Source organism: Cordyceps fumosorosea (genome assembly GCF_001636725.1).
Source record: "Cordyceps fumosorosea ARSEF 2679 chromosome Unknown scaffold_2, whole genome shotgun sequence".
In the NCBI taxonomy this organism is placed as follows: Eukaryota; Fungi; Ascomycota; class Sordariomycetes; order Hypocreales; family Cordycipitaceae; genus Cordyceps; species Cordyceps fumosorosea.
The window spans coordinates 823,332-848,160 of record NW_017387302.1 but is presented as its reverse complement, the minus strand read 5'-3'; the positions used below and the strand labels follow the sequence as shown (position 1 = coordinate 848,160).

The 24,829-nt window shown below is 56.4% G+C and overlaps 10 protein-coding genes across 10 annotated transcripts; 4 read left to right on the top strand and 6 right to left on the bottom strand.

Annotated features, from left to right (window-relative positions):
• Positions 1 to 801: 801 nt before the first annotated feature.
• Positions 802 to 3,309, top strand: ISF_01413 (abc transporter; the record flags this gene model as incomplete). Its single annotated transcript, XM_018845020.1, has 1 exon — positions 802 to 3,309. The coding sequence occupies one exon, from the start codon at positions 802 to 804 to the stop codon at positions 3,307 to 3,309; it is 2,508 nt and encodes an 835-aa protein (XP_018707786.1).
• A 258-nt stretch (positions 3,310 to 3,567) lies between these two features.
• ISF_01412 (hypothetical protein) lies at positions 3,568 to 4,331 on the bottom strand (the record flags this gene model as incomplete). The annotated part of the gene is made up of 2 exons (XM_018845019.1): positions 3,568 to 3,856; positions 3,940 to 4,331. 2 exons carry the CDS (start codon positions 4,329 to 4,331, stop codon positions 3,568 to 3,570), a joined length of 681 nt encoding a protein of 226 aa, XP_018707785.1.
• Positions 4,332 to 4,803: 472 nt separating this feature from the next.
• On the bottom strand, positions 4,804 to 5,757 carry ISF_01411 (GIY-YIG catalytic domain containing protein; the record flags this gene model as incomplete). Its single annotated transcript, XM_018845018.1, has 1 exon — positions 4,804 to 5,757. One exon carries the CDS (start codon positions 5,755 to 5,757, stop codon positions 4,804 to 4,806), a length of 954 nt encoding a protein of 317 aa, XP_018707784.1.
• A 317-nt stretch (positions 5,758 to 6,074) lies between these two features.
• ISF_01410 (Splicing factor SF3a60 binding domain protein) lies at positions 6,075 to 7,631 on the bottom strand (the record flags this gene model as incomplete). Its single annotated transcript, XM_018845017.1, has 1 exon — positions 6,075 to 7,631. The coding sequence occupies one exon, from the start codon at positions 7,629 to 7,631 to the stop codon at positions 6,075 to 6,077; it is 1,557 nt and encodes a 518-aa protein (XP_018707783.1).
• A 739-nt stretch (positions 7,632 to 8,370) lies between these two features.
• ISF_01409 (amidohydrolase) lies at positions 8,371 to 9,821 on the bottom strand (the record flags this gene model as incomplete). The annotated part of the gene is made up of 2 exons (XM_018845016.1): positions 8,371 to 8,758; positions 8,821 to 9,821. The coding sequence occupies 2 exons, from the start codon at positions 9,819 to 9,821 to the stop codon at positions 8,371 to 8,373; spliced, it is 1,389 nt and encodes a 462-aa protein (XP_018707782.1).
• A 485-nt stretch (positions 9,822 to 10,306) lies between these two features.
• ISF_01408 (hypothetical protein) lies at positions 10,307 to 11,376 on the bottom strand (the record flags this gene model as incomplete). The annotated part of the gene is made up of 2 exons (XM_018845015.1): positions 10,307 to 10,750; positions 10,807 to 11,376. The coding sequence occupies 2 exons, from the start codon at positions 11,374 to 11,376 to the stop codon at positions 10,307 to 10,309; spliced, it is 1,014 nt and encodes a 337-aa protein (XP_018707781.1).
• Positions 11,377 to 13,023: 1,647 nt separating this feature from the next.
• On the top strand, positions 13,024 to 14,658 carry ISF_01407 (Major facilitator superfamily domain, general substrate transporter; the record flags this gene model as incomplete). Its single annotated transcript, XM_018845014.1, has 3 exons — positions 13,024 to 13,175; positions 13,233 to 13,326; positions 13,387 to 14,658. 3 exons carry the CDS (start codon positions 13,024 to 13,026, stop codon positions 14,656 to 14,658), a joined length of 1,518 nt encoding a protein of 505 aa, XP_018707780.1.
• A 294-nt stretch (positions 14,659 to 14,952) lies between these two features.
• ISF_01406 (eukaryotic initiation factor 4A-12) lies at positions 14,953 to 16,275 on the top strand (the record flags this gene model as incomplete). The annotated part of the gene is made up of 3 exons (XM_018845013.1): positions 14,953 to 15,061; positions 15,118 to 16,158; positions 16,214 to 16,275. The coding sequence occupies 3 exons, from the start codon at positions 14,953 to 14,955 to the stop codon at positions 16,273 to 16,275; spliced, it is 1,212 nt and encodes a 403-aa protein (XP_018707779.1).
• A 630-nt stretch (positions 16,276 to 16,905) lies between these two features.
• Positions 16,906 to 20,238, bottom strand: ISF_01405 (hypothetical protein; the record flags this gene model as incomplete). The annotated part of the gene is made up of 7 exons (XM_018845012.1): positions 16,906 to 17,564; positions 17,949 to 17,989; positions 18,189 to 18,279; positions 18,647 to 18,870; positions 18,966 to 19,169; positions 19,233 to 19,995; positions 20,223 to 20,238. The coding sequence occupies 7 exons, from the start codon at positions 20,236 to 20,238 to the stop codon at positions 16,906 to 16,908; spliced, it is 1,998 nt and encodes a 665-aa protein (XP_018707778.1).
• Positions 20,239 to 22,088: 1,850 nt separating this feature from the next.
• On the top strand, positions 22,089 to 23,877 carry ISF_01404 (Fungal transcriptional regulatory protein; the record flags this gene model as incomplete). The annotated part of the gene is made up of 4 exons (XM_018845011.1): positions 22,089 to 22,476; positions 22,569 to 22,834; positions 22,979 to 23,109; positions 23,196 to 23,877. The coding sequence occupies 4 exons, from the start codon at positions 22,089 to 22,091 to the stop codon at positions 23,875 to 23,877; spliced, it is 1,467 nt and encodes a 488-aa protein (XP_018707777.1).
• Between the last annotated feature and the right edge of the window lie 952 nt (positions 23,878 to 24,829).

Here is a 24,829-nt window from a genome sequence, read left to right as displayed (position 1 = left end):
CGGAGGATCCGAGACACCTGCGTACGAAGGAGTAATAAGGCTGTCGTTCATAAGGATCTACAGCGTACATGCATCTGCACAGCACGCATAAGCAGACTTGGCAGATTCATGTGCGTCTCACAAACCGCAGACGAAATATGCTGGTTTAGCTGGTTCATCATAAGCGGGTGACTGTCGGCATCATTGTATACATTTACACAGTACGTCGAGAATCTTGTTATCCAGGACAGGCGGCAGCAAAAATATTTTCTAACCAATTTTAAGCTTCCTCCTTTCGCAAGCCTCTTTTTGAATCGACCGATGCGTACTTATTATTAGCGCGTATCGCATTGTCACAAGCCGCCTTGTGGCGTTGAGGCGTAATCCGCGATTTCACATGGTCGCGCTTTCTCTCCCTCCCATATTCCAACGCAAAATGTTTCCCAAACCCAAATAATTATTTCTCGTCAGTCAAACACCATCCATCGATGGGAATGATGAAAGAATTTTCAAATTGACTCATCAACACGGACTCACGTCACCGTTTGCGCGCTCTCTGGTAGCAAAGGCCCCCTCTCTCTGACTCATCCGGTAGTTGATCTGAAGTTGCACAGCCTCGCAGAGAGTTCGAAACCAAGTGGCGATAAAATGGCTTGCTGCAGCGGCCAGGAAGAATCCATGATGAACGCCTCTATCACAGCGAATCGATGCTCAGAGAGGTTCTCCAGCTGATGCCGCATTTTTTACGCTGCTGTTAACGTCACCATTGGCCAAAGAGCATCTCTTCACACATTCAGATACATACTTCCCGCGTCTTCCGCGATGACACCGCTCGTCAACGTGACCGCGGGCATTCATGTCGCCTCGACAATCGTTGTTCTTCTGTACACCTTTTTCAGCTTCCTCGCCCACTATGCGCAGGCCAACTCTTCGTTCAACACGGTGTCGAGGAACTTTCTGCGCCTGACTGCCGTTGCCGTTTTGCTATCAACACTCGTTGCAGAGGCAGTGCTGTTGAACAGGAAGGCCCCGACGCCGGCCGCGCTGACGGAACACATGCTCAGCATTGTCTATACATCTGTGGCATGGGCTTTGGTGTGCCTGAGAAAGAGACTTTTGGTCGTCGACTTATTCTCCCTGTCACTTGTTATTATAGTGCTCGGCAGCCCATTAGCGGTGACGGAATACCTCGCAAAGACAGCGGATCACATTTTTATGCTCCACGCCGTACGTCTCGTCATCGCGCTCTCGCTGCTCGTGGATAGTGCAAGACGACTACGGAAACGGTCCAAGACAGATGCTACGCTGGATGATGAATCGCAACCGCTACTCCAGGATGATTCCTCTACTAGGTCGGCGAACAGCTCGTTTGGCTCCCACACCTTGGCTGCTGATTCTCCGCTCAACAACCAAAGCGACAAAGACAGCGATACATCCTCCGTCGCCAGCGACGAGTCCGAGGATGATTTTGACTCCGCCGCCGGCCGTCTTCGCAAAAGCGGAAGCTGGATCGAGTACCTCCGCAACTTCAAGGTCTTCCTGCCCAGCCTCATCCCGCGCGACGATGTCAAGGTGCAGGCGTGCCTGGCGCTGTGTATCCTGAATGTCCTCGCCGGCCGGGCGCTAATCATTGCCGTGCCGCAACAGCTGGGCAAGGTCACCGACGAGCTTGTCAGTGGCGGACTGCCCATCAAGGCTCTCTTGGTGTACTACCTGCTGACCCTCCTCGACGGCGAGTGCGGGCGCGGCCTGGTCGAGACGCTGACCAAGATGCCCGTGCAGCAATACTCGTACCGAAAGCTGTCCAACGCGGCCTTCGCGCACGTCATGCGCCTCGAGATGAGCTTTCACGACGACCAGGACTCCGCCGAGCTCATGAAGGCCGTCGAGCAAGGCGAGGCCCTCACCAATATCCTCGACACCGCCGTCCTCGAGATGCTGCCCACCGTGCTCGACACCGTCGCCGCCTTCGTCGTGCTGTACGCCAAGTTCAACGCCGGCGTCGCCGTCGCCCTCGTCACCGCCGGCGTCGGCTTCTTCGCCGCTGAGGTCGTCACCGCCGGCTACAACATCGACAACCGGCGGCGTGTCACCCGCGCCGAGCGCCGCCAGACGCGTGTCATGCACCAGGCCGTGCAGGGGTGGCGCACCGTCTCGGCTTTCAACATGCTCTCGTACGAGACGCGCCGTTACGGCGAGGCCGTCGGTGCCACCAACCGCGCCCGGCTCGTCTGGGCCGTCCGCGACGCCTACATCGAGGCCGTCCTCAGCGCCGTCATGCCCACCACCTTTTTCGGGCTCGCGCTCGTCCTCGCCCGCGAGATCCACGCCGGCCGCGCCTCGCCCGGTGACTTCGTCTTCCTCCTCCAGTACTGGGAGTTGCTCCTCTGGCCGCTCAAGTTCCTCTCCCGGGAGTACCGCTACCTCATGCGGGACCTCGTCGACGCCGAGCGCCTGCTCGCGCTGCTCAGCACCGAGCCCGCCATCACCGACGCGCCCGACGCGAAGCCGCTCGGCCCCGGTGTCCGCGGTGCCGTCGCGTTCGAGCACGTCGACTTTGCGTACGACCCCCGCAGGCCGGCCCTCCGCGACGCCAACATCTCCGCTGCGCCCGGCCAGACCGTCGCGCTCGTCGGCGCCACCGGCGCCGGCAAGTCGACTATCACGAAGCTGCTGATGCGGTACTACGACGTCACCGGCGGACGCGTCACCGTCGACGGCACCGACATTCGCTCCGTGACCCAGGGCTCGCTGCGCGACGTCATCGGCCTCGTGCCCCAGGACCCTCTGCTCTTTAACGCCACCATCATGGAGAACGTGCGGTACGCACGCCCCTCGGCTACTGACGCCGAGGTCCACGAGGCCTGCCGCGCCGCCGCCATCCACGACCACATTGTCTCCTCCTTTCCCGACGGCTACGCGACAAGGGTGGGCGAGTCGGGCACGCGCATGTCAGGCGGCGAGCTGCAGCGCATCGCCATCGCGCGCGTCTTCCTCAAGGACCCGCCGATCCTCGTTCTCGACGAGGCGACCAGCGCCGTCGACACCAACACCGAGGCGCTGATCCAGCTCGGGCTCGCGCGCGTGAGCGAGAGGCGCACGACGTTTGTGGTCGCGCATCGCCTGTCGACGGTCGTGCGCGCGGACAAGATCCTCGTGCTGCACGCAGGGGCCATCGTCGAGCGCGGCACGCACGCGGAGCTGCTGCGGCTAAAGGGTAGGTATTATTCGCTCTGGGAGAACCAGCGTGGTGGCCTGCTTGATCTTGAGGGGTCAGAGACGAGCGCAGAGGGGGAATCTTCGACGAAGCAAGGGGAGCAAAGTAAATGAAGAGGCAATGAGCCATCGTTTAATTAGAAAGTAGACTATTGATTCCTCCATCATTACACACAGTCCACCTAATTGCCGTAAGCTACATATAACATGTTGAGAACTGCTTGTGTGCGAGTCTCACTTGATCCTGCTTGCTGCCCTGACTCGGTTCTGCCTCGAGACACGAAACTAGCGGCGTCTTCTTGCAGACGACAAGACATAGAATCACCTTTGTATATAGGTAGTCATTCTACATCTGTTTCATAAGCAAGTTGCTTAAGCAGCGAAAAGCAGCAACAGCAGCAACAAGGCCGCGAACCAAGCGAAAAGAAAGAGGTCATTAGCCTCGACTACACCCGCGCCACACTCCGGGCAAGAGCAGCTCACTACAGACTTGTCCGCGAGGAAGGCCTTGGACCTTGCCGTTTCGACAATCTTCCGCGCCTCATCGCCTGATATCTCGGCGCGGCAGGGGTCTTCTGGCAGCGGCCCATCAACCCATAAGTAGTACAAATATCTCTCGTGGACCTCTCTTCCTGACTGTGCCGTGGTGGTGAAAAGGTACCTTTGGAGGGTCCTGCAATCCTTGGGGACGATATTGTACGCTGAGCAGCCGCAGCTCTGGTACGTGTAGTTGGAAAGAGGTACCCATTCCAGCCACCACCGGGTCGCGTTGGTCGTGGCCAGTAGACGCTGTCCCACAAGTACTGGGCGGCGTCCTGGTCGCCTGGGGGCGTTGTGAGTTGGCCCCTGCCGTACGCGTAGGAGGTTAGAACCGGTAGATGGTCGCTACCTTGATCTGTGTTGAAAGCGACGGGTATGGCTTCACACCGGTGTGGCGTCAAGCCGATGGTGAAGGTGTCCAGGTGAGCGCTGATGTTTCTGGCACCCCAGAGGCTGAAGACGAGGGAGAATATGGGCTTTCGCTGGCACATCTCAATCGTTGGGAAGATGGGGTTGGCTTCGACGGGGCCTGGTTTGGCCTGGGCGAGAGCGGCTGCCAAGACGGCGACAGACGCGAAAATCGTTATCAGGTTCATCCCGAGACACAATTAATGGATCTTGTGAAACGAATCAAAAACAAGTGATGAAGTTGTGTCGAGGAGAATCAGGAGCTTGCCATGACGGCGCGCTCGAGCCGATAACAAGCCTCATAGAACTCAGTCCCAGGAAGGAACGAAGGCACGAACGAAGAGCAGCAGGAACAGACGAAGAGCGGCAGGAACAGACGGAGAGCGGCAGGAACAAACGGAGAGTGGCAGGAACGAAGAGTGGAGATAGCGGCTTTGCAAAGACAAGCCCAGGGACTGTTTGCACGTCGCGAGGACCAGCGGCGCCTTAGAAGCTTGGTTCTTTCGGAAAAAAAAAAGATGAAGAATAGAATTGCTTGATATTGTCGAGTCGATTCAATCGTCATCTCGATTCAAAGGTCTCTGTTGTATCAAGTGCCGACTCGCTTCAATGGTCCTTGTCGTATCAAGTGCCAACTAGTTCATGTACCGGGTCGTGGTCTCATTCAGGGACGTGTTCGCATTGAACCGGCTTCCTGCCTCTCTTCTTGACTCTGAGAAGCTTGTCGACCTCTCCCTCGCCGCGCACCCGTAACGTCAGCTCCTTCATCATGTCGCCCCAGCGAACCTCACCACCACACGACGGACACTCGCACGTCTGCGGGAGGACGACGCCCTCCTCCGCCTCGCTCGCCAGCGCGTGCCTCCCCCAGCAGTCCAGGTGTCCCATCGCCACGCAGCCCCCGTTGGGACACATGGCCTGCAGCCCCTCCCCCGCCGCCATCTCCTCGCCGCAATGCACGCAGCCGCCCTGCCTCTCAAACGCCACCACCTCCCTCGCCTTGCCCGCGTACTCCCTCACCGGCGCGTAGTCCAGCGGCAGCGCATGTATGCCCACACCCCCCTCTTCCTCCTCCGCCAGTATCCCCGCCGTGTCGTCCGCAAAGTCCGTCTCCACGCGCAGGCCCGGCCGCACCGCCACCTGCTCGCGCCGCAGCCACGCCGCCCACGCCTTGTGCGCGTCCTCGGCGAAGAAGTGCAGCGTCAGCGGCCACCGCGCAAAGCTGGCCACGCCGGTCAGGAGGTGGATGTTGGACACGACGGAGCGCATGCTGAGCGGCGGCCGGCGCGGGCGCCCGTCGCGCCGCGTGCGCGTGGCCACGGCGAGCCGCGCGGCGTCGGGGATGTGCAGCGACAGGTGCGGGTTGGCGAGCGCCCACTCGAACTTGAGCGCGGCGACGGAGGAAGGAAAGCCGGAGACGAGGGCGACCATCTCCCAGGGGCGCAGCCGGTCGCGGGCGGTGCGCGCGGCGCCGCCCTTGGTTTCCCCGTTGTGCTGCTTCAGGCGGCGCGGCGGGTTCGGCGTCGAGCCGATGTAGAGCGAGGCGTGGCGGACGGTAGATCGGAGGACGTAGACGGTGTAGAGAGCCGGCAGCGGCTTGTGCAGGCTCGTCATGGTTTTTATTATCGGGGAATCATTGGGGAGGTGTTGATGGATTGATTGTTGTTGGTGTGGATGACTGAGGTGGAAGACGCGTGCTGTTCGCCAGCCAGTGGAGGTGCATGGTTCACGCGACTGCCTACCATAGCTTTCTATTCAGGATTCAACCCGAACAAATTTTTTTTTTTGCCTTCCACAGAGAAAATCACATACTAATGGGATATGCTTGAAGATTCTTAAATTAAAATACATAATCTCTGATGTTTTTCCCAGACGCCGTTGTGACTCCATACCCATCCACTATGTGCTTTCTGCCTACTAATACAACCCCATCACAGCAAACCCTGCTTCTGCAAATCGTAATACACCTTCTCAGGCATGACGTTGCCCTCTCCGTCCTCCATCTGCACGACGCTCCCCTCATCCACCTTGGCCTTCTTCTCCGACTTTTGGATCTTATCCCAGAGCTTCAGAGCCTCCTTGATGTCGGTGATGTCTCTGAACAGTGCCGTGCTGGAAATGCCGAGACACTTGAGGCCGTACGCGTGGCGTGCCTCGTTGAAGTGTTTGTCAAACGCCCGCCGTCCCATGTACACGTAGTTGCCGCAAATCTCGCACGGCAACTCGACGCCGAGGCCGTGCAGGCGGTACAGCCAGTACGGGATCGGCTTGCCGTCCCAGCCCGGCGGTAGCTTCAGCGGGTTGTAGATCTTGTCGTCATCTTCGTCTTCGTCATCCTCGCCGTCACCGACGGGCTGACGCGGCTCCTCGCTGACCTTGAAGAGGTTCTCTAATTCTTGCTGGCGCTCACGCTCCGTCATGCCTTGCTTGCGCTCCACATTAACTCTCGTGTCGCCGCGCTCGGTGCTCATGGCGCTGGTCAGACGCTTAACGCGGTTCTCACGCTGGGCGATGGCGCGCTCCTTGAGTCGCGTTGCTGAGACTGCTGTTGTGCCGGTAGCGTCGCCACCAGACTCGCTCTGCCTCGCCTTCCTCTGCTCGGCAGCCTTGATGTGCTTTCGGCCTGTCAGGTGGTTCTTGTATACGTTTTCGTTTTTGAACTCCTTTTCACAGTCTTCGCACCATACTGCGTCGGGAGAGCTGAGATTGTTGGAGCTTCCGTTTGCCGGGGTATCGTTTTGCCACCCTTCCACTTCGTCCTTTTGCCACTGCTCGTCGAATTCGTCGTCGAATGAGGATAGAGTCTTGTCCACGTCTTCGAGAGGCCGTGTCCGGCGCATGAAACCTTCCAAGTAGTCTGCCAGGCCGCCGACGTAGCTGAAGTATTGGTTCGTCATCTTGTCCGCTCTCTTCAGCCCTCCCTGCCCAGGCGTAAAATGGTCGAAAAATTCGAGGTACTGTAGATAGTTGGATCGCTTTACGTTGGGGAGATTGAGATAGGCGTCGTAGCACGAGTTCAGGTCAAAGAAGCGGCCAAAGGCTTCTTCGCCACTGAAAATGGTGTCGACAATGGAGGGCATGTCGACATCGTCCGGCCGTCGCGAACGGTATCGCTGCTCTGAGTTTTCTGCTTGCTCGTTCGGATACCGGGCGTGGTGGGTTCGAATGTCGTCGACCTGTTTATAGAATTCTGCAAACGGGTCACTGGTGCCGATTTGTTGGATTTCTTGCGCGCGGGTGCCATTCTCGTCTTTGTAAACGTCTAGCAAAAGTTTGGATTGCGACTGGATCTGGTCGAGCAGTTGCGCAACTTCATGGTCACGGTTCAATCGATCGCGAATCTTGTATTTCAATAAGCGGGTGTTACCAGGGAATGCTACACGCTCTGTACTCACGTGCTTTGGCTCGTCGCGAACGCGATCAGCGATAGCCTGCTCGAGGCGCTCGAGATCCTCCTGGATGTACCGCTGTTCCTCCAGGACAAGCATTTTGGCGACTTGTAAACTTTCGAGAGCCTCAAGTATCTGGCTTTAAGTTATTGCCGCGACAAATCGAAGCGTCTACTGTTCCTCGTGAATAGTGAGTGCTTGGAGGAGAAAAGATTAAGCCGTCGAAGGTTTGCGACAAAGTTGGCGACGAAGCTCAGCCGCCGAGGAATATCCGACCCATAAAAAAACCATCAACTGAAGTCCAAGCAGCAACTTAGAAATCTTTCCTCATTCGTTTCGATATTTGGGGGTTTTCTTCCTCTTTACGAACACTTACCGCCATTGCGCGCATTAGTTGTTGTTATTGTGCGATGCATGCTGTCATTTGACCGCCACAGGCTGCGATGCACTGCAAAGAGGCCAGGCTCCAGCCACGCACCGGCGGTGCAACAAACAGCAACAAGCCTTGAACCAGATCAATTCTCCAGACTTCATTTTCCACGTGCCTAGCCACTACATTAGATCGAAGTCACGACCATGATGGACGCGCTGCCGCTCCCGAGGAGCCAGTCCCATGGCAACTCCGCGTAGGCAAGGGTGTCTGCTCTTGTGTTGCTTCAACAAATGCCGGCTCGTGATGGCTGTGGGAATACTGACTACAAAAAGGCTTCATTCACTCCAGCTCATCTTTACTGACAAGGACAAGATACCAACGGCGGTCCAGGATATACCCAATCTGGTGTATTTGCCCCTCTTGCTATCTGATGCATCTATCCCGGACTTAGCTACCGCTCTCTAACTAGTCCGTCGTCTTCTCGTCCAACGCCCGGTCCGCCTTGAAGTCCTCCCAAATCTTTGCAGCCACGGCCTCGTCCGTCAGAACCGCCAAACCCGCGACCGCCATGCCCTTTGCGGCATCGATGGCCAGCTTATGCGCCTCGGCCGTTCCCGCGCACGCCGTGAACCCCTTGGTGTGGTTGTACGCGCCCGGTGGGCACGGGATGGCGAAGCCACCGTGGAAGCTCGGCACCACGTACGAGACGTTGCCCTGGTCCGTAGAGCCGGGCAGCATCGGGGCATGCTCGAAGTCGCAGGTGACGGGCGAGGCAATGGCCGGCAGGGCCATGGCATCCGCGTACAGCGAACAGATTGTGCGGTTGGGACGAAGGTCCGCGTACGGGTCATCCCTGGAATTGCCGTTAGTAACCACACAGCATCAATGCTCCAATCCCCCCTCTTTTCTACTTACATTTCGTAGTCGACTCCGCACTGCGTGGCAGTCGCTGCTCCGTCCATGCAGGCCTTGACCCTCGTCTCCAGCGCGGACGCCTCCTTGAGCGTGGCGCTGCGCACATAGTACTGCGTCTTGGTGAAGCTGGTGATGACGTTGGGCCGCGTGCCTCCGCTGAGGATCACGCCGTGTATCCGGTCGTACGGGCGCGTCTGCTGCCGCAGCATGCTGACGCCGTTGTACCCGAGCACGACCGCGTCGAGCGCGTTGCGACCCTGGAACGGCGCCATCGCCGCGTGCGCTTCCTGCCCCGTGAACGTGACGTTGAACTTTGTGTTCGCCAGTGACCGGCCGTACGCCGCGCCCGTCGGCACGCAGCAACCGCCGTGGCCGTGGCTACCCTGCGGCGGCGGCATCGGCGGCCCCGGGTGCACCATCAAGCACGCGTCGACGTCCTGGTACGCGCCCGCCTCGATGAGCCTCACCTTGCCGCCGCCGCCCTCCTCCGCGGGCGTGCCGTACAGCCGCACGCGGCCCGGCTTGCCCGAGGCCTTGAGCGCGGCGGCCACGCCGAGGAAGGAGGCGATCGAGGAGGTCGCGATGAGGTTGTGCCCGCAGGCGTGCCCGATGCCAGGCAGCGCGTCGTACTCGGCGTTGTACACAACGACGCGCCCGCCCTGCCCGACTTCGCACGAAAAGGACGTCTGCACGCCAAAGGCGTGTGGCGTCACCTCAAACTCGAGGGAACGGAGCAGAGCGACAATGTTGTCGTGAGCCTGGAACTCCTCGTATCCGAGCTCTGGATTGTCAAAGATCTGTTTCGAAGCTTTAGTTTCACGTAATTCCCTGGAACGCAGATGTGCAATTGCTACCTTTTTGTTGATGTCACGCAGCTCGGCATCGTAACCGTCAATGGCGCTGATGGCCACCTCTTGCCCTGCCACATTAGCCTTCCTCTGGGAAGCCTCCCTCACGGGGATCGCTTCATTGGAAGAACCTGTGTTGTCGACTAGTCTCATGTTGATAAAACGGTGGTTAAAGGCTTCTTCTGAAATGGGGGGGTGTTATCGCAGATCAGCTTGTTATCCCATGCGGGCGCTATGGCTACTGGTGAACCCTTATCAGGGAAATGAAGTTGTATAAATACTTCGCCATATCTATTTTGATGTGTAATGCTTTCAAAAACGATAGTCTCGTCGGCTCGGCCGTTGTGGCAACAGCCATTGACCTGCCATTCCGCGACGGGAGCCGATTGGCCGTTGAGCCGACGGTGGTATCTTGACTCCCGGGGCCTGTGTGGGCCACCAAGGCATTTTATCGTTCAAAACTAATCCGGTTGAATGCGGGGAAGATACTCCAGCTGATACGACTCCTTGGCTCAGCAATCCTTTCCGTTACTGATCTACTCTTTCAGCTTGAGCTTGAGCTCGTGCTGTGTTACCCCTTTTGAATTAACAAGAGACTACTTTAAATTCGATGTGTAATAGATATGCTGTTATTCTGTTTACATTGGGATTGCGCTATTCTTGGTGTCCATCAGTTGCCTAACCAGCGGCATCGGCGTCCGCCTCTGCGTCTCTTCTTCTAGGCAAACAATGGTCTGAAACGCAATGGACATGCTTGCAGTCCTCAGCTTGGAGTGAGCCCACTCTTTGTGAATCCTGTCTGTTGTCTCTATGCCGGCCATGAATAACGGCCATTGAAAACGAGCCTGCATCGGATCCAGCGGCCCTCGCGAGAGAGAGCGCTGCGCCAACTGCAGAATCGAGGAAACCGACGACTGAACGGCTGGAGGGCTTGGAGTCGCGAGGCTATCGTCGGAGAGGAAGCTTCGAAAACAGTATATCCTTAGCGCATAGAAAAGGGGGACCATGTAGTCGGCATTAATCATAACGCGGGATCGTGGCTGCACGTTCATGGTTGTAAGTCGTATCAGTGACCGCGAGCGCTACGGCTTCAGCGTCAGTAAAACAGTCATGTAAACATCCAATCTAGGGGACTCACAGCTTCGAGCTTGTCAATTTTCTCCTCCACTGCGGATTTAGCAGCCGGCAAGTCTAGTGGTGAGCTCACAGCTCTGTTGACTTCAGCGTAGAGCGTAATGACCTCGTAGAGAAAAGAAATTATCGGCGCATTCTCGACGTCGTCGAGAATCTCCCGTTCAGGATAATCTGCGCCCCAAACAGACTCCAGTTCTGCGCAGGAATACTGATAAATTTCTCGCGAGCGCTCCGGTTTCTCGACAAAGTGCCGCGCCAGAGCGCCTCCGTATCCTTTTATGCTGGCAAAGATGTCCTCATAAAACGTCCATAACATCAAGCGCGCCATATGAGTCTTTTTCTCGTGTGTCATGGCCGGCGAGGCCTCCTCGCGTCTGCTGAGGGCAAGGGTTGCTGTTGGGTTTCTGCCAGCGCAGAGATCATCTAGACGTTTTTCCTTGACGTAATTGGAGACTGCTTTACTCCATTCTGTTATCGCTTCTGGGTCGTGTCCCTGTGCGACTGCCATGTATCGATAAAGGAAGAAAGCCGCGATAATGACGCTGACAGGGTCATGATTTGCTTCAGGGGCCATGGCTGCTTTGAGCAAGACCATACCAGCTTTAGCGTGTGTATGCGCAGCGCTGCTGATATCCACAATGCCATCTTGTGATGTTGCTAAGTCTATGAGTGATGCCGCGATCAGTAGATGCATAGCCATGGGTTCTTGCGAGCTGTAACGAAGCACAATCATATAGCTTGACCAGCGCACAGTTTTCGAGATGGTCATGGTAGGGTAGAGGCTGGTGTAGTATTGGAGTGCATCTCCCTCTCTGCCGGTGTGTAGGAATTCTTGCGAGAGCACCATGTTTTGCCAGGAAACTCCAAGATTCGGGATGCTTAGCACAGTCTCTGGCTGCAATGGCCATTGTACTTGCGTCGCGGACTGTGAATCGCGACCGAGACTATGGGATTACTTAGTGATACGGTATGGGAACGGAGTCTACCATTTCTTACCCCAAGGATGAGCAACCAAGGACAGTAGATGAACTTTTCCCCGAGTCTTCGAGTCCAGCGGGCTGGCCTGTATGAAGAGTATTTCCAAACAACTCCAGCTCATGACCCCAGTCGCCCCAGGCTGGAGCAGAAGCCGGAGTATGGAAAGCCGAGACTGAGAAGTCATTGATAGTATCGCCTATGAGTATCTCATTAAAGCGAGTTGCCTGCTCCGGGTCCGGCGGAGAGATAACTATTGGCCAGTGCCATGGATTGGGCGTCTCATGTTGCTCGTGCCGCAGGTCGGCTGCCTTCGAAATGTTTCTGGGGAGGATTTTGGGATAATCAGGCCTGGCTCTCGATTTCGACTTGCCCGTCGGCCGCAATCTGCCATTGGGTTTTGCCCAGTCGCACTTCAACTCAAGACGATGGCAGCGACGGCATCTCGGGGTCTGCTCGTCACATTTCACCTTCTTGGACCGACAGGTGAGGCAACCTGGGGATGATCGGTTTAGCTTAGTGACCCAGTGTCGGCAAGTGCCCTGGGCGGGGAATTTGGACGAGTCATTGCATACCTTGTCTTGATCTTGCATGGTGCATGGTGTCGCTCCGCATGCAGTGTGACGGCAGTAAGCAAAGGACTGAATATCATTCGCGCGCTCGAGCCAAAGAATAAAGGTTTGAATCTGGAAAGTAAAACAAGGTTCCCCAGGAAATGAAAGTCAGTTGCCAGTTCCCAGTTGCCGGTCCAGTGATCGGCCTGCAACTCCAACTTGGGGTTTTGTGGAGAAGTTCAATGGTTACTGCTCGCTGCCATTTACGATTGGTTGAGGCAACCGACCGGGTACACGCGACCAATTATAACTTGCCGACTATCGCTGTGGCTTCAGTTGACAGTCAGTTGGCTCAGCCACTTCACTGATGAGCCGTCGCAAACATGGCTCAGAGGGTGGCAATTGTGCCATTCCAGCTACCGCCGCACCCCAGATAACACCCATCCGGCCACAACACGGAAGCGCCTCGTCGGCTCCAGTCTCGTTAAGGTTATCTCCAAGCTGTTTTTAGATAGCGCGCATGGGTGGCGCGGAATCCGGGGTACCTCGGAAGGCGCCTGATTGTGATTCAGCCTGTGTATATCTTCAAGTATAAAACCGCGTTGAAATGGCCATCTCTTTTCGTCTTCGGTAGCTGTGAAATTGACACGTTACATGAACGCGACAGACTGCTGCACTCGTATTTTCTCAACATGACTTCGCAGTCAGACACCATGACCAAACTGGAGACTGAGGAGATGACCGCGCAGACAGCGGCGCTCTCCATGAGCAAGGCGGAGACGAACGATGCACCGCCTATGACACCTGCCGAGGAGAAGGCCTTGGTTCGAAAAATTGACCGAAAGTAAGTTGGTTTCTTTGCAAACAGCCAAGGATGCAACGTTGTCTGACAATTGGTTAGTCTCATGCCTCTGCTTCTCATATCATACGCCCTGCAATTCTTCGACAAGACATCGCTAGGATACACTGCCATCCTCGGCATCCAGGAAGACACGGTAAGATTTGCGTTTGGTTCTCTTTCGCGCACTCGACATGCTGATCTGATTCTTGCACAGCACCTCAAAGGCACTGATTATGCCTGGGTCTCCTCCATATTCTACTTTGGATACTTGATCGCGTCGTACCCAGCATCACTTGCGTTCATCAAACTCCCTCTTGGAAAGTTCCTCGCCGCCTGCGTCGTCGTATGGGCTGTCGTACTCGGCTGCCACGGCGCCGCGACAGGATTCGGAAACTTGATGGCCTTGCGGTTCCTGCTCGGCGTATTCGAGTCGACCATCTCCCCTGGCTTCTCCTTGGTGACGAGCGTGTGGTACAAGCCTTCGGAGCACGCAGCTCGCCATGGTATTTGGTTTGCTGGCAACACGACCGCCGCAATCTTTGGCGGGCTGTTGGCCTACGCCATTAGCCACATCAAGACCGACATTGCGGCTTGGCGCTGGCTGTTCATCATTTTCGGACTCGTCACATTCGTCTGGGGCATCGTGCTCTTGGTGTTCCTTCCAGACTCGCCTCTTGATGCCCGGTTCCTCACGCAAGACGAACGCGCGTACGCCCTTCGCCGGCCGCAGCAGCAGACGCACAGCTTCAAGACTACCGAATGGAAGCGAGAGCAGTTTGTTGAGGCTCTTTGCGACCCCAAGACTTGGCTGCTTTGCATTTACACCATATGCACGTCCCTCCCTAACGGCGGGTACACGTCCTTCAGCGGCATCATCATCCAGGGATTTGGCTTCAGTACCTTCACCACACTTCTGCTTGGCATGCCGGGGTCCGCGTTTGGTTTGTTCTTTGTCCTCGCCGGAACCTACCTCGCCCACAAATTCAAGTATTCCAGGTGCATCATAGCTGGTTCCCTGCAGCTCATTGCTCTGGTTGGCTGCGTCATGGTGTATGCAAGCCCTACTTCGCAGAAATGGACGAGGCTAGGAGGGATGTGGTTGTTTCCTGCATATGCGGCTGGATTCCCGTTGTCCCTTTCAATCATCGGTTCCGACATAGCTGGTTACACCAAGAAGACGACAGTACTTGCTATCCTCTTCATTGGCTATTGTGCTGGCAACATTGCTGGTCCACAAATGTTCATCACCAAACAGGCGCCAAGATATCAGGGGGCATTTCAAGGCATCATGATCTCCATGATAATTGCCAGTATTTCCATGTTAGCGCTGAGACAGTATATGGTATGGGATAACAAGAGGAGGGATCGAGACCAGGGGGTATGCATTGACCCGGAGGCAGGTGTCGAGAGCACATCGGAGCATCTGGTTCGGACCGGTCTAGATGAGACTGATTGGCAAAACAAGCGCTTCAGATACTTTTTGTAGAGACCGATACTAGGTAATCGACGATTTTTGTCTATGTATGCTCTCCGACATTGAGTGTTGTTGTGTTTGTTTGTGTAACAAAGATTGGTGCCAGGAACTTGTTGAAGATGGTCGTAGCCTGTGGCTGACGCCCCATACAGCAGCAAAGCTGGGCGAATCAAAGTTGGGCGCTAGTCCAAGCCACACAGGAACAGCCACAGAGAGAATGTTACACTTCCTCCAAGTCTGCGACGGGCTGCGAGCTTTTTCTTCCTCTTTTCTTCGTACAATCCTTCGTCCACCACAATCGCAATCATGGCTGACGGTCCAAGTGGAATTGACCGCAATGCGGATGAGAAGATGGAGTTCTCGACCTCAAAAGAGGTCACCGTCCATCCCACCTTCGAGTCCATGTCGCTGAAAGGTGCGCATCGTAGCAGCACAGTGTCAGAAACGCGGCTACTAACAGGAAGTCTGTAGAGAATCTTCTTCGCGGCATCTACGCCTACGGTTACGAGTCGCCCTCCGCCGTCCAATCGCGAGCCATCGTTCAGGTCTGCAAGGGTCGCGACACCATCGCGCAGGCCCAGTCTGGCACCGGCAAGACGGCCACCTTCTCGATCAGCATGCTGCAGGTCATCGACACCGCCGTGCGCGAGTCGCAGGCCCTCGTCCTTTCACCCACGAGAGAGCTCGCGACGCAGATCCAGTCCGTCGTCATGGCGCTCGGGGACTACATGAACGTCCAGTGCCACGCCTGCATCGGCGGCACCAACGTCGGCGAGGACATCCGCAAGCTCGACTACGGCCAGCACATCGTGTCGGGCACCCCCGGCCGCGTAGCCGACATGATCCGCCGGCGCCACCTGCGCACCCGCCACATCAAGATGCTGGTGCTCGACGAGGCCGACGAGCTCCTGAACAAGGGGTTCAGGGAGCAGATCTACAACGTCTACCGCCACCTCCCGCCCGCCACCCAGGTCGTCGTCGTGAGCGCCACCCTGCCGTACGACGTGCTGGACATGACCACCAAGTTCATGACCGACCCCGTCCGGATCCTCGTCAAGCGTGACGAGCTGACCCTGGAGGGCCTGAAGCAGTACTTCATCGCCGTCGAGAAGGAGGACTGGAAGTTTGATACCCTGTGCGATCTTTACGATACCCTCACCATCACCCAGGCCGTCATTTTCTGCAACACCCGCCGCAAGGTTGACTGGCTGACGGACAAGATGCGCGAGGCCAACTTCACGGTTAGCAGCATGCACGGCGAGATGCCCCAGAAGGAGCGCGACAGCATTATGCAAGACTTTCGCCAAGGCAACAGCCGTGTTCTAATCTCGACCGATGTTTGGGCCCGAGGTATCGACGTGCAGCAGGTCAGCCTGGTCATCAACTACGATCTGCCAAGCAACCGTGAGAATTACATCCATCGCATCGGCCGTAGTGGTCGTTTCGGCCGCAAGGGTGTCGCCATCAACTTTGTCACCACCGATGACGTCCGCATTCTTCGTGACATTGAGTGTAAGTAGTGCTCCAGACAGCTGCGAGGAAAACAACAAGCTGACAGACACGACAGTGTACTACTCGACGCAGATCGACGAGATGCCAATGAACGTCGCCGATCTCATCGGCTCTTAAGGGGCAGTAGAACCTGCAGCAACCGACAAAACGAACAGCCATATACGGAGTTCCTCCCTAATACTGCGGCTTCGGCCTGGCGACAGGGCCAAAAATGGACATGCGTGTGGAGGAAATGGGCTAGCTATAATACCAGGTAAGCAGCCATTCCTCTGGTACTCAGCTACCTAGCGAAGAGGCTAATCACCGACGAGGGCAGAATCTATCTCTGAATAAATCTTTGTTTCACACACATTGATGCAACACTGAGCCCAAAGCCTACCGAAGAGAAAGTGCCGGAGAAACGGCAGCAACACCCCAACTCGACACCCAGCGCATCGACTCGAATCAAACCCCAACTACATCTCATCGCCCTATAGCAATAGATGGAAACAGGACCATACATCACGCATGGCAGTTCACGCCTTCTGCATGTATGGATTGACAACATAGCGGAGGGCATGTAACTGAATTCACTAACCTGTGTAGGTCATTATTTAATTAATACTGCAAAGGCGTGCTTGGTAGTGGGTTGAATCGTCATAATAATGCGAAGCTCATCATTCATTCCATAGGCCACAACGTCTGAGGTCTCGCTGCTCCTCACCTGGACTTGTTGGTGTCCGTACAACGACTGTCTGCCATTTATCATTACTCCGCCCAGCAACCGCCATTTCTCACCCGAGCACAGCAGGGAACTGGGTCTGTCGCTCCCGTCCCCGTTGCTCCCAACCCCGTCGCACACTCCAGCAGCAGCTCCACGTCCGCGCATCCGTCATACAACGGCTCCCCCCGGCGCGCCCTTCGGTAAAACAAGCCCACCGCGTCCTCGTTACCGTTGCCGTGGCGGGGGCAGGCGTAGAACCGCGAGTCGACCGAGTCACGCGTCGAGATGAGCAGCGGCGCCGAGCCGTGGGGGCGGAAAGCCATGCCGACCTCCGAGAAAGCCGTCACGTTGCACCCGAGCCACAGCGCCCTGTACGGGCGTCCCTGGCCCTCCATCCCCTGCTCTTTGAGCGTGAGCACCCCTCCTCTGTGACTTGAACTGATGGTGTTGGTGTTGGGTGCGACGAAGAGATGGAAAGCCAGGCTGGCTTGGTCATCGGGGACAAGAACGGTGGCTATGTTGCAGGTGTTGCCGTCCGGCCCGGACGCTGCGGCCAGGGTCCAGTTCTTAATCTGAGCGGCCAAGGTGCTATTTGGGTTGGTGGCGTGTACCCGCAGCCGGAAGTTGTCTGCTATGCTCGGGAGGCCGGGAGGGACGACTAGCTGGGCATGGACGAGCTGTCCAATTGCTGACACGAGCAATACTAACAGGTGATAAATGAGATTCATTGTATAGAAATGGGATGATTCGATGATGGTTATGATGTGCTTGTACAGGGGAAAAACGAGCAGCGTCATGCACCAGTGGTGCCACTCAAGAGACAGAAGGGGGCGCTGGAACACGGGAAGGAGCGACCAAGACATGCTGCTGTACGGAGTACTGCGTAACCTGTGCGAATAGGATACAGCTTTACACTTTCCCCAATAGCGAAGAGATACCGGGGCATGATTCTCCAAGAATCCGCCCTAATATCTCCGGCGGGAATGATCCTGATGAGGCCATACAGGAGTTCGAACAGCGGTTCGACCCAACTATGCGGCACAAGCAACAACGACGTAACTGAGGATACCTCCTCAACAACACGTACCAGTAGTAACGAGAGGACCCGCAGCACAAATACCTGCCCAGCTGTACGGGAGAACCGGTTATTGATATCACTCTAAAACAATTTGTCTTGTTTCTCGGTAAACTTGACTGGGGTGCGGGTACTTGCAAGGATATGCAACGGACGGTGCAAGTATAAGCCCTCTTGCACCGGCGAGCTTTCCGCTCCGATCCGGAATTAGCAGGCTAAAATAGCGGCTTCCCATTAAACTGGTGAACTTACCAGCATGAAGCAGCTCGTCGGCTGTCGCGTCCCATCGCGGCCCGAACTCCCCAAATGAAGATCGGCGTCTCCACCACTTGCTCGTCCGATGCTGCGATGTTTCAGCACAGACATGTTTTTTTCTCTTGCGAGATATTCCTAGCAAGAGATGGATATTATGGTGCTAGCAAGTTTTTTTCAGCTCATGCTGCAGCAGTGGGCGCGGGGCACGTGTGCCGTCGATTCGCAAACAGAGCATGGCTCGCTACTACCACTATATTCACATTACATCTGGGTACAGCGAAGAGATCATGCTCGTCCGTCCAACCATGCCTTGGGAAATTGCTCTTTCTATTATCTGGGGGTGTGTTGAGGTATCATGTAGTGCCCTTTGTACAATTATTTCCTTCGCGCTCTATCAGAGGCTATCATATACACTCTCTATTTCGTCGCAGCGTCATGTCCCAATCATGACACACTGCTTCTCAAGCTATCGGGCAGCTTAGCAGGAGGTAGTTGTTGTCCCGTAGCCGGCGCCTCGAGACTTTCGTTGTTGCTTTCTGATCTGCCCGACATCGACTCTTGTCTGGGATGGTATAAAACAGCCTCTGGATGCTTCAGTGTCGTTTCTGACGAAGCAGCTACTGAACTTAACAAGTGTCTCGTCTGTGATGCCTCTTTGTCTTCAAATCCCTCTGTGCCACTGGACGTGTATCGATTCAAGGATATTCTATGTCAATGCTGAGTCAGCCTGCGGTCTGTGAATTGAAACACATCTTGCGCCATCTATGAACGTACTGTTGATTGCTCGCGGCAGACCCAAAGACTCTTGGCGCAAAACGAACGAGCAGGAGTCGAACCGCTGGTAAGGTACTGCAGATGAAGCCAACCTCAATCTCAACCGTGGACCAGTACATGATGTCGAATTGATCCCATGTTGGGTTCGATGTCGAAGCGTAGTACTGGACAGAGGCTAGGCGGAGGCACGACACAACCGTGACACTAGAGGAGAAGAGGGTTAGCAAGGCCATCACATTGGCATAGTTGCAGAATGATCGAGCTTACGTAGCGCCCGTCATGAACATCAGAGCAGCGCCCGCCTTCTTCTTCCAGTGCAAGTTCAGCTTATGCAGCTGGGTCAGTGGAATGGCCAGCAGCCAGAGGTCCGACGCCACGCTGAAGGTGCTGTTCACCCACGCGACTGCGTTGATGTTGATGCAGATCCCCGTCACCGCGTCGTCGTTTATGTGGTAAAACTTGTCCCACTGGTAGTGTATCGGCACGCACTGGAAGATGATGACGATGACGCAGACGGTGGTGATTGCGACGTGGACTATGACGGTGCCCCAGATAACGGCGCGGATCCTGCGCCCAAAGAATATGTCGAGGAAGAAGAGGGCACACGTGGTTTTTAGGAGAAACATCAGGACCACGTAGCAGACTTGGACGACGACGAAGTAGCGCCGGAAGGCGACCAGGGTGGGCAGGTCGAGGCCCCAGACATCGGTGCCCATGCCGTTGGCGGTGATGCCGAAGAGGATGATGGCGAGGGCAGCCAGGCCGACGACTATGGTGGCGATGAAGGTCCATTCCTCGCTGTGGACGTGCCGCGAGGCGCTGGAGAGGTGCTTCCGCGTCACCCGGAGTGGTGAGGCGACAAAGTCCCTGTATGTCAACGGCAACGGGGCGCAGAAGAAGTGCTTGTAGCTTAGGCGCAGAATGACGAACAAGACCGTTATTGGTGTAAGGACATAGGTCAACGTTCGAAGCTCGGCGGTTCGACTCCGGACCGGTGTATGGCAGGCCGTTTCGGTCAAGTTTCTCGTGTCTATGGCGGAGAGTCAGTTGTGTACCCGGAGAGCTACAGTCGGGTTGCTCTCATACATATTGATTCGGGCATTCCGCATGCGCCCAAGACACAATGATCAATTGCAGCTTTCGTTTCGACGGCACAGAAGCATGTGCTATCAAGCGCCGCACAGTGTTGTTGTATACATGGTACCTTGTCCCGTCAGCTTCCTGGGCTTGATTCATCCCAAACGTGAATTTCCTTACTGCGCAATGCGGCCATGATGTCTCTATAATTTCTGAGCGGCTGTGCACAGTCAAAAATGGGAGCCCTGTAGCGGCGGGCAAGGCTGCGCCGAGGCTGGGGACGCCACCGCCCAATACAGCAGGCATTCTGTTATAAGGCTGAGGCGAGCAGGCGCATACTCATATTCAGCGTGAGAGGGATAATTTGATTTTCAAAATGCGCGCTTGAAAGAGAGAGGCTTCCCAGACGTTGAAGAAAACATGAGACGATGGAAGTGCCATGATTCAGAGGGGGAGGGTGCTCAAAAGGCAAAATACTCAAGCCGGAGCAGCTAACTGGATGGGTCGCTGGGTGAAGAAAGACATAATGTTTCAGTAGGTATGATTTACTCGGTAGCCGAACGGACACTGTCACATTCTATCAACTAGTTGGCCAACTAGTTTGCGTCTCCGCTGGACCTCTGAGTCCTTCCGGAAAGCATGAGAGGGACGAGACACCGAAGGGAATGACAACCAGGGTGCCCAGACCTCGGACATCGCGGGTCTAGATCGCGAGGAGAACGCCGGTTTGACAGCTCCAGCCGCAACGCCACTGAAAGTCAATGCATCTACAGAATTACTTGGTCGGGGAAATGGGGCTGCCGATTGCTGGCTAGCAGCGTAGCTAGAACAAGCATGGTTTAACACGAACGCCTGACCTGAAGCTTAGTTGACAGTTGGCAGTTCCGTGCACAACAGTTAGTTTTGTATAGTCATAACAAACTACCAAGTGGAGTGGTGTGTATCGTCGTTGGTAGGTAGGGCCAGGCGGGGCCAACGAGCACGCAAGAATAAGAGCGAACAAGTACCTGGGTCACTAGTTGATATCTAAGGTAAAGAGTTAAAAGAGAGAGGGACAAAGAGGGTTCCCTTCTCCTAATTATAAAGGTGAGCGGGTATTCGATATTGAAGCACGTTCCCCATCGCATCGTGATCGACGCCGCAGTGGGTTGTGCGGGAACCCAGGGAAATGCTCCAGCACAGTGCAGCGCCGGGAAGCACCGACCGCTTGCCGCGAGACGGCAGTAAAAAAAAAGGCCCCCCAGCGGCGGATCCACAGAGGTTGATTGATGGATCTGATGGGCTCGCAGTTCTACTACGGATAACGAATAGTTAAGATATAGCCCTGGCTCAACAAAAGACCGTGCGCGGGACATGGCGGTGGTGCTAGTTGGGCCGCCGCCATTGAGCCGATTTGGACACAAGGACTCTCCGAGTTGGGAGCTGGACATCCGGTGTCGTTGTTTTATTTTATTGCGCCGAGATTATTACGGTAAGCCCCATTTGTCACCATCTTTCGGAAGGGCTGATAGTAATGGAATGGCCGTTTGCCAGGACAAGGATGCCCCTGCAACGTATTCTCGAGTTATCTCCTTGTCGTCGGAACTTGCGTGCACAAAGAATATCGAGACTTGCGCTACCCAGCCCGCCCCTCTCGGGTCATGCCTTGAGGCCCCCGCGGTTGCGATCCAAAGCAAACAAGGCCCGTCCGTCCCTTGACTGCTTTGCTTGAGGTTGAGGGGCGGAACTATGTATCTCTCCGTGATTATGCTCACAGCCTATGCACTTATAGGGCATTGCTCGCAGCCTCGCTCACCGTGCAAGGCTGTGACTTGGCGAATGCTCAGCTACAGGCAAACACTAATTAGATAACTTTTGATAGATAAATGCAAAAGCACGTGTAACCAATCTTTCATGTACTCTGTACCTTTTTTTTTCTTTCTCGTCCCCGGCTCTTCTCCGTCCAGCGTCGCGGCCCTGTTCTTATTAACAACCGCCCAAAAAAAACTACAACCCCTCTCAAACGCCCCCGCAAACGGGAGCACCCTCGTCTATCCTGATCTCCAAATGGTCAAGTTGACTACCATCCGCGCCGCCGGCAACGCGCCGCCGCCGCCGCCGCCGCCCGGCCCCGTCGACGACGATGGCAGCAGCACCAAGCAGCGAGTCAAGCGGTGGGCGCCCCGGGGCAAGACCGGCTGCGTCACCTGTCGCCGTCGCAAGGTCCGGTGCGACGAGGCCAAGCCCATCTGCGGCAACTGCGTCGCCACGCGCCGGTACTGCGGCGGGCCCTACTACCAGGACTCGGCCCAGGCCTCCGACGTCGTCAGGAACGTGGCCGCCGTCGTCATCCCCCGCCTGCGGGACACGGCGCCCCGGAGCGTCCGCCCCACGAATCACCGCGGCTGGGAGATTGCCCCCGATGGGTGGGACGTGGTGGAGGCTTTTGAATACCGTACGTAGCTCTTTTCGCTTGCTCGACTTGGCCCCCTTGCATCCCGGGTTCACCTTCCACTAACCTCCCACGCTTGCATCCGCATCCCCTAGTCGGCCTCTACACCATCCCGCACAGCACCGAGATGGACGTCATGGCCACCCGGCCCGCGGTCCCCGTCGCGCTGGCCGCCTATCCCGGCTGCGTCAACTCGGAATCCTTCCTCGCGCGCGTCATAGCCGATAGAATAGTCTGGGTGTCGTGCTGTCAGCGGACCGCGCTGAGCCCGAGCACCGCCCACGGTACAAAGGACTTGTGGTTCAAGTTCTACGACCTCATCCAAAAACACCTAGGCCAGCTCAACTACGATCTCACACACGTAGAAGGCGACTACCTGGGATATCTGATGAAGCTGCGAATATTCGAGAGAATATGTGATTTGATGGAGGCAGAGGCACGTTGTCCCTCCTATCCTTATGTTCATCTCCCTGTCGCTGCTTGCTAACTAACAGCTTGCTTATAGCATATTTTATGCTTGGGCGGCTGGCGAGCCCATTTTGACGGATACTTCGCACTATTAAACATGTTTGGCATCCCGAAGCGCATACCGAAAGAGAATCCGGTCTTTCTCGACATGCTACGGTCCATGACGGTGTGAGTTGTACCCGTATATACCCATCTCCATGTAGTCAAACATCTACCGAGGAGCTGTCACTAACTCGACCGCCTCCTCCCAACAGCAACGCCGTTATTGGCAATAGCGTGACCAGGATCGACAGGCAAATGCACAGCATATACGACTTCGACGACGCCGAGCTCGTCAACATCTTCGGCCAGACCTGCTTCACCCCGTTCCCCTGCCCCAAGGCGCTCTTTGCCGAAATCGCCGCCATCAACCGCCTACGCCTCGCCGCCACCACCTCCAACCTCGCCGCCCTCCTCCCCTCTGTCAACGCCCTCTTCCGGCGCATCAACGCTTTCCAACCCGGGACCTGGAAGGACACAGCCGAGTTCGAGATCCCGCGCACGCCCGAGGTTGTGCTCGTCGCGCGCATCTTCCAGCTCGCCGTCAGCCTGTACGGCGTGCTGGCGCTCGGCCTCGAGCACGCCGACGCCGGCGCGCCGCCCAGCTGGCCCGACCAGACGGCCGCCGCGGCCGAGCTGATCACGCTGCTGCGCAAGACGCTGCGCTCGCCCAAGTGCGTGAGCGTCATGACGTGGCCGTGCGCCGTGGCGGGCGTGGCCGTGGCGGACGGGCCAGAGGCCGGGAGGAAGCTGGTTGGTGAGATACTGGCGCGCATCGACGCGGACGTCCTGGCGTACGGCATCGCGGCGCACACGACCGAGCGGTTGCGGGCCTTCTGGCTGGCCAAGAAGACAGGCTGGGAAGAGTGCTGGGGCGGCTTTTACCTCCTCTGGTAGTGACGGGCGGGGTTGGATAGCATCGGTCCAAGTTAGGGTTCAAAACTGTCCGGCGGCGGGGGGTATCACCCGCGCTCGTAGTTCGTCATGATGCCAGGAACCTGGGTCGCCTTGCCAGAACAGGAGCTCCGTCCGCGCACGCTGACTCGCGCGGTATGGGCTGAGCGTCGGAGAGATGAAGAGGCATCAAGCACTCGACGGGAGGCATGAGGATGCCATCTTCCCGAGCATACGAGGTACGGAGCGTACCGCAGCCCGCGCGGGGTCGCAGCTTCGTGGGCGGACAAGGCTAGCCAACTTGCTAGCAGTGCACTAGAACGGTACCAGGACGTCTGAGCACAAGTGCTAGTATGGTGAGGCGTCAGTGCGAAGTCTCACCAGTAGAGCGATTCAGAACAAGTCTCCGAGGTTGACGGGCAGACTATCATATCAGGTATGGCAGTATCGCCGGCTGCATCCCGAATGGATTCTGCGGCTGGTCGCGCAAGAGCCAAACTAGTTGGCGACCAGAATGCAATGGCGTCTCAGAAATAACCTGCGGCAGCCACGCAGCTAACGGCCTATGGTTCATTCAATTTGCAAAAGATGCCTACTACTTTCTACTTTGATATGCACTCCAAAGGGGCCATAGATCCTGAGAGGAAGGAGAGCCCCGCCCGCACAAGCAAGGGCAAGGTGACCGGTTCCCAGTGCTCGGGACGATTTCTGCATTCTCCCGCAGCAAGCATATCGGAGAATTTGCATCTGCGCAGGGCGCAGGATCTCGCATGATGTGGCCTGCGGTGTCTGCCATCAGGGTCTTTCTTGGAGGGGGGGGGGGGTGAACGCATGGGGTTCGCAAATCGCACAAGGCTGCCATCCATCTCCTGGCAAAGTATCAGGTGCGGGGATCGGAGGATCGTCGTCCCTCACCCCTCCGATGTAAATGCCGACGTTTCATCAGACTACTTAT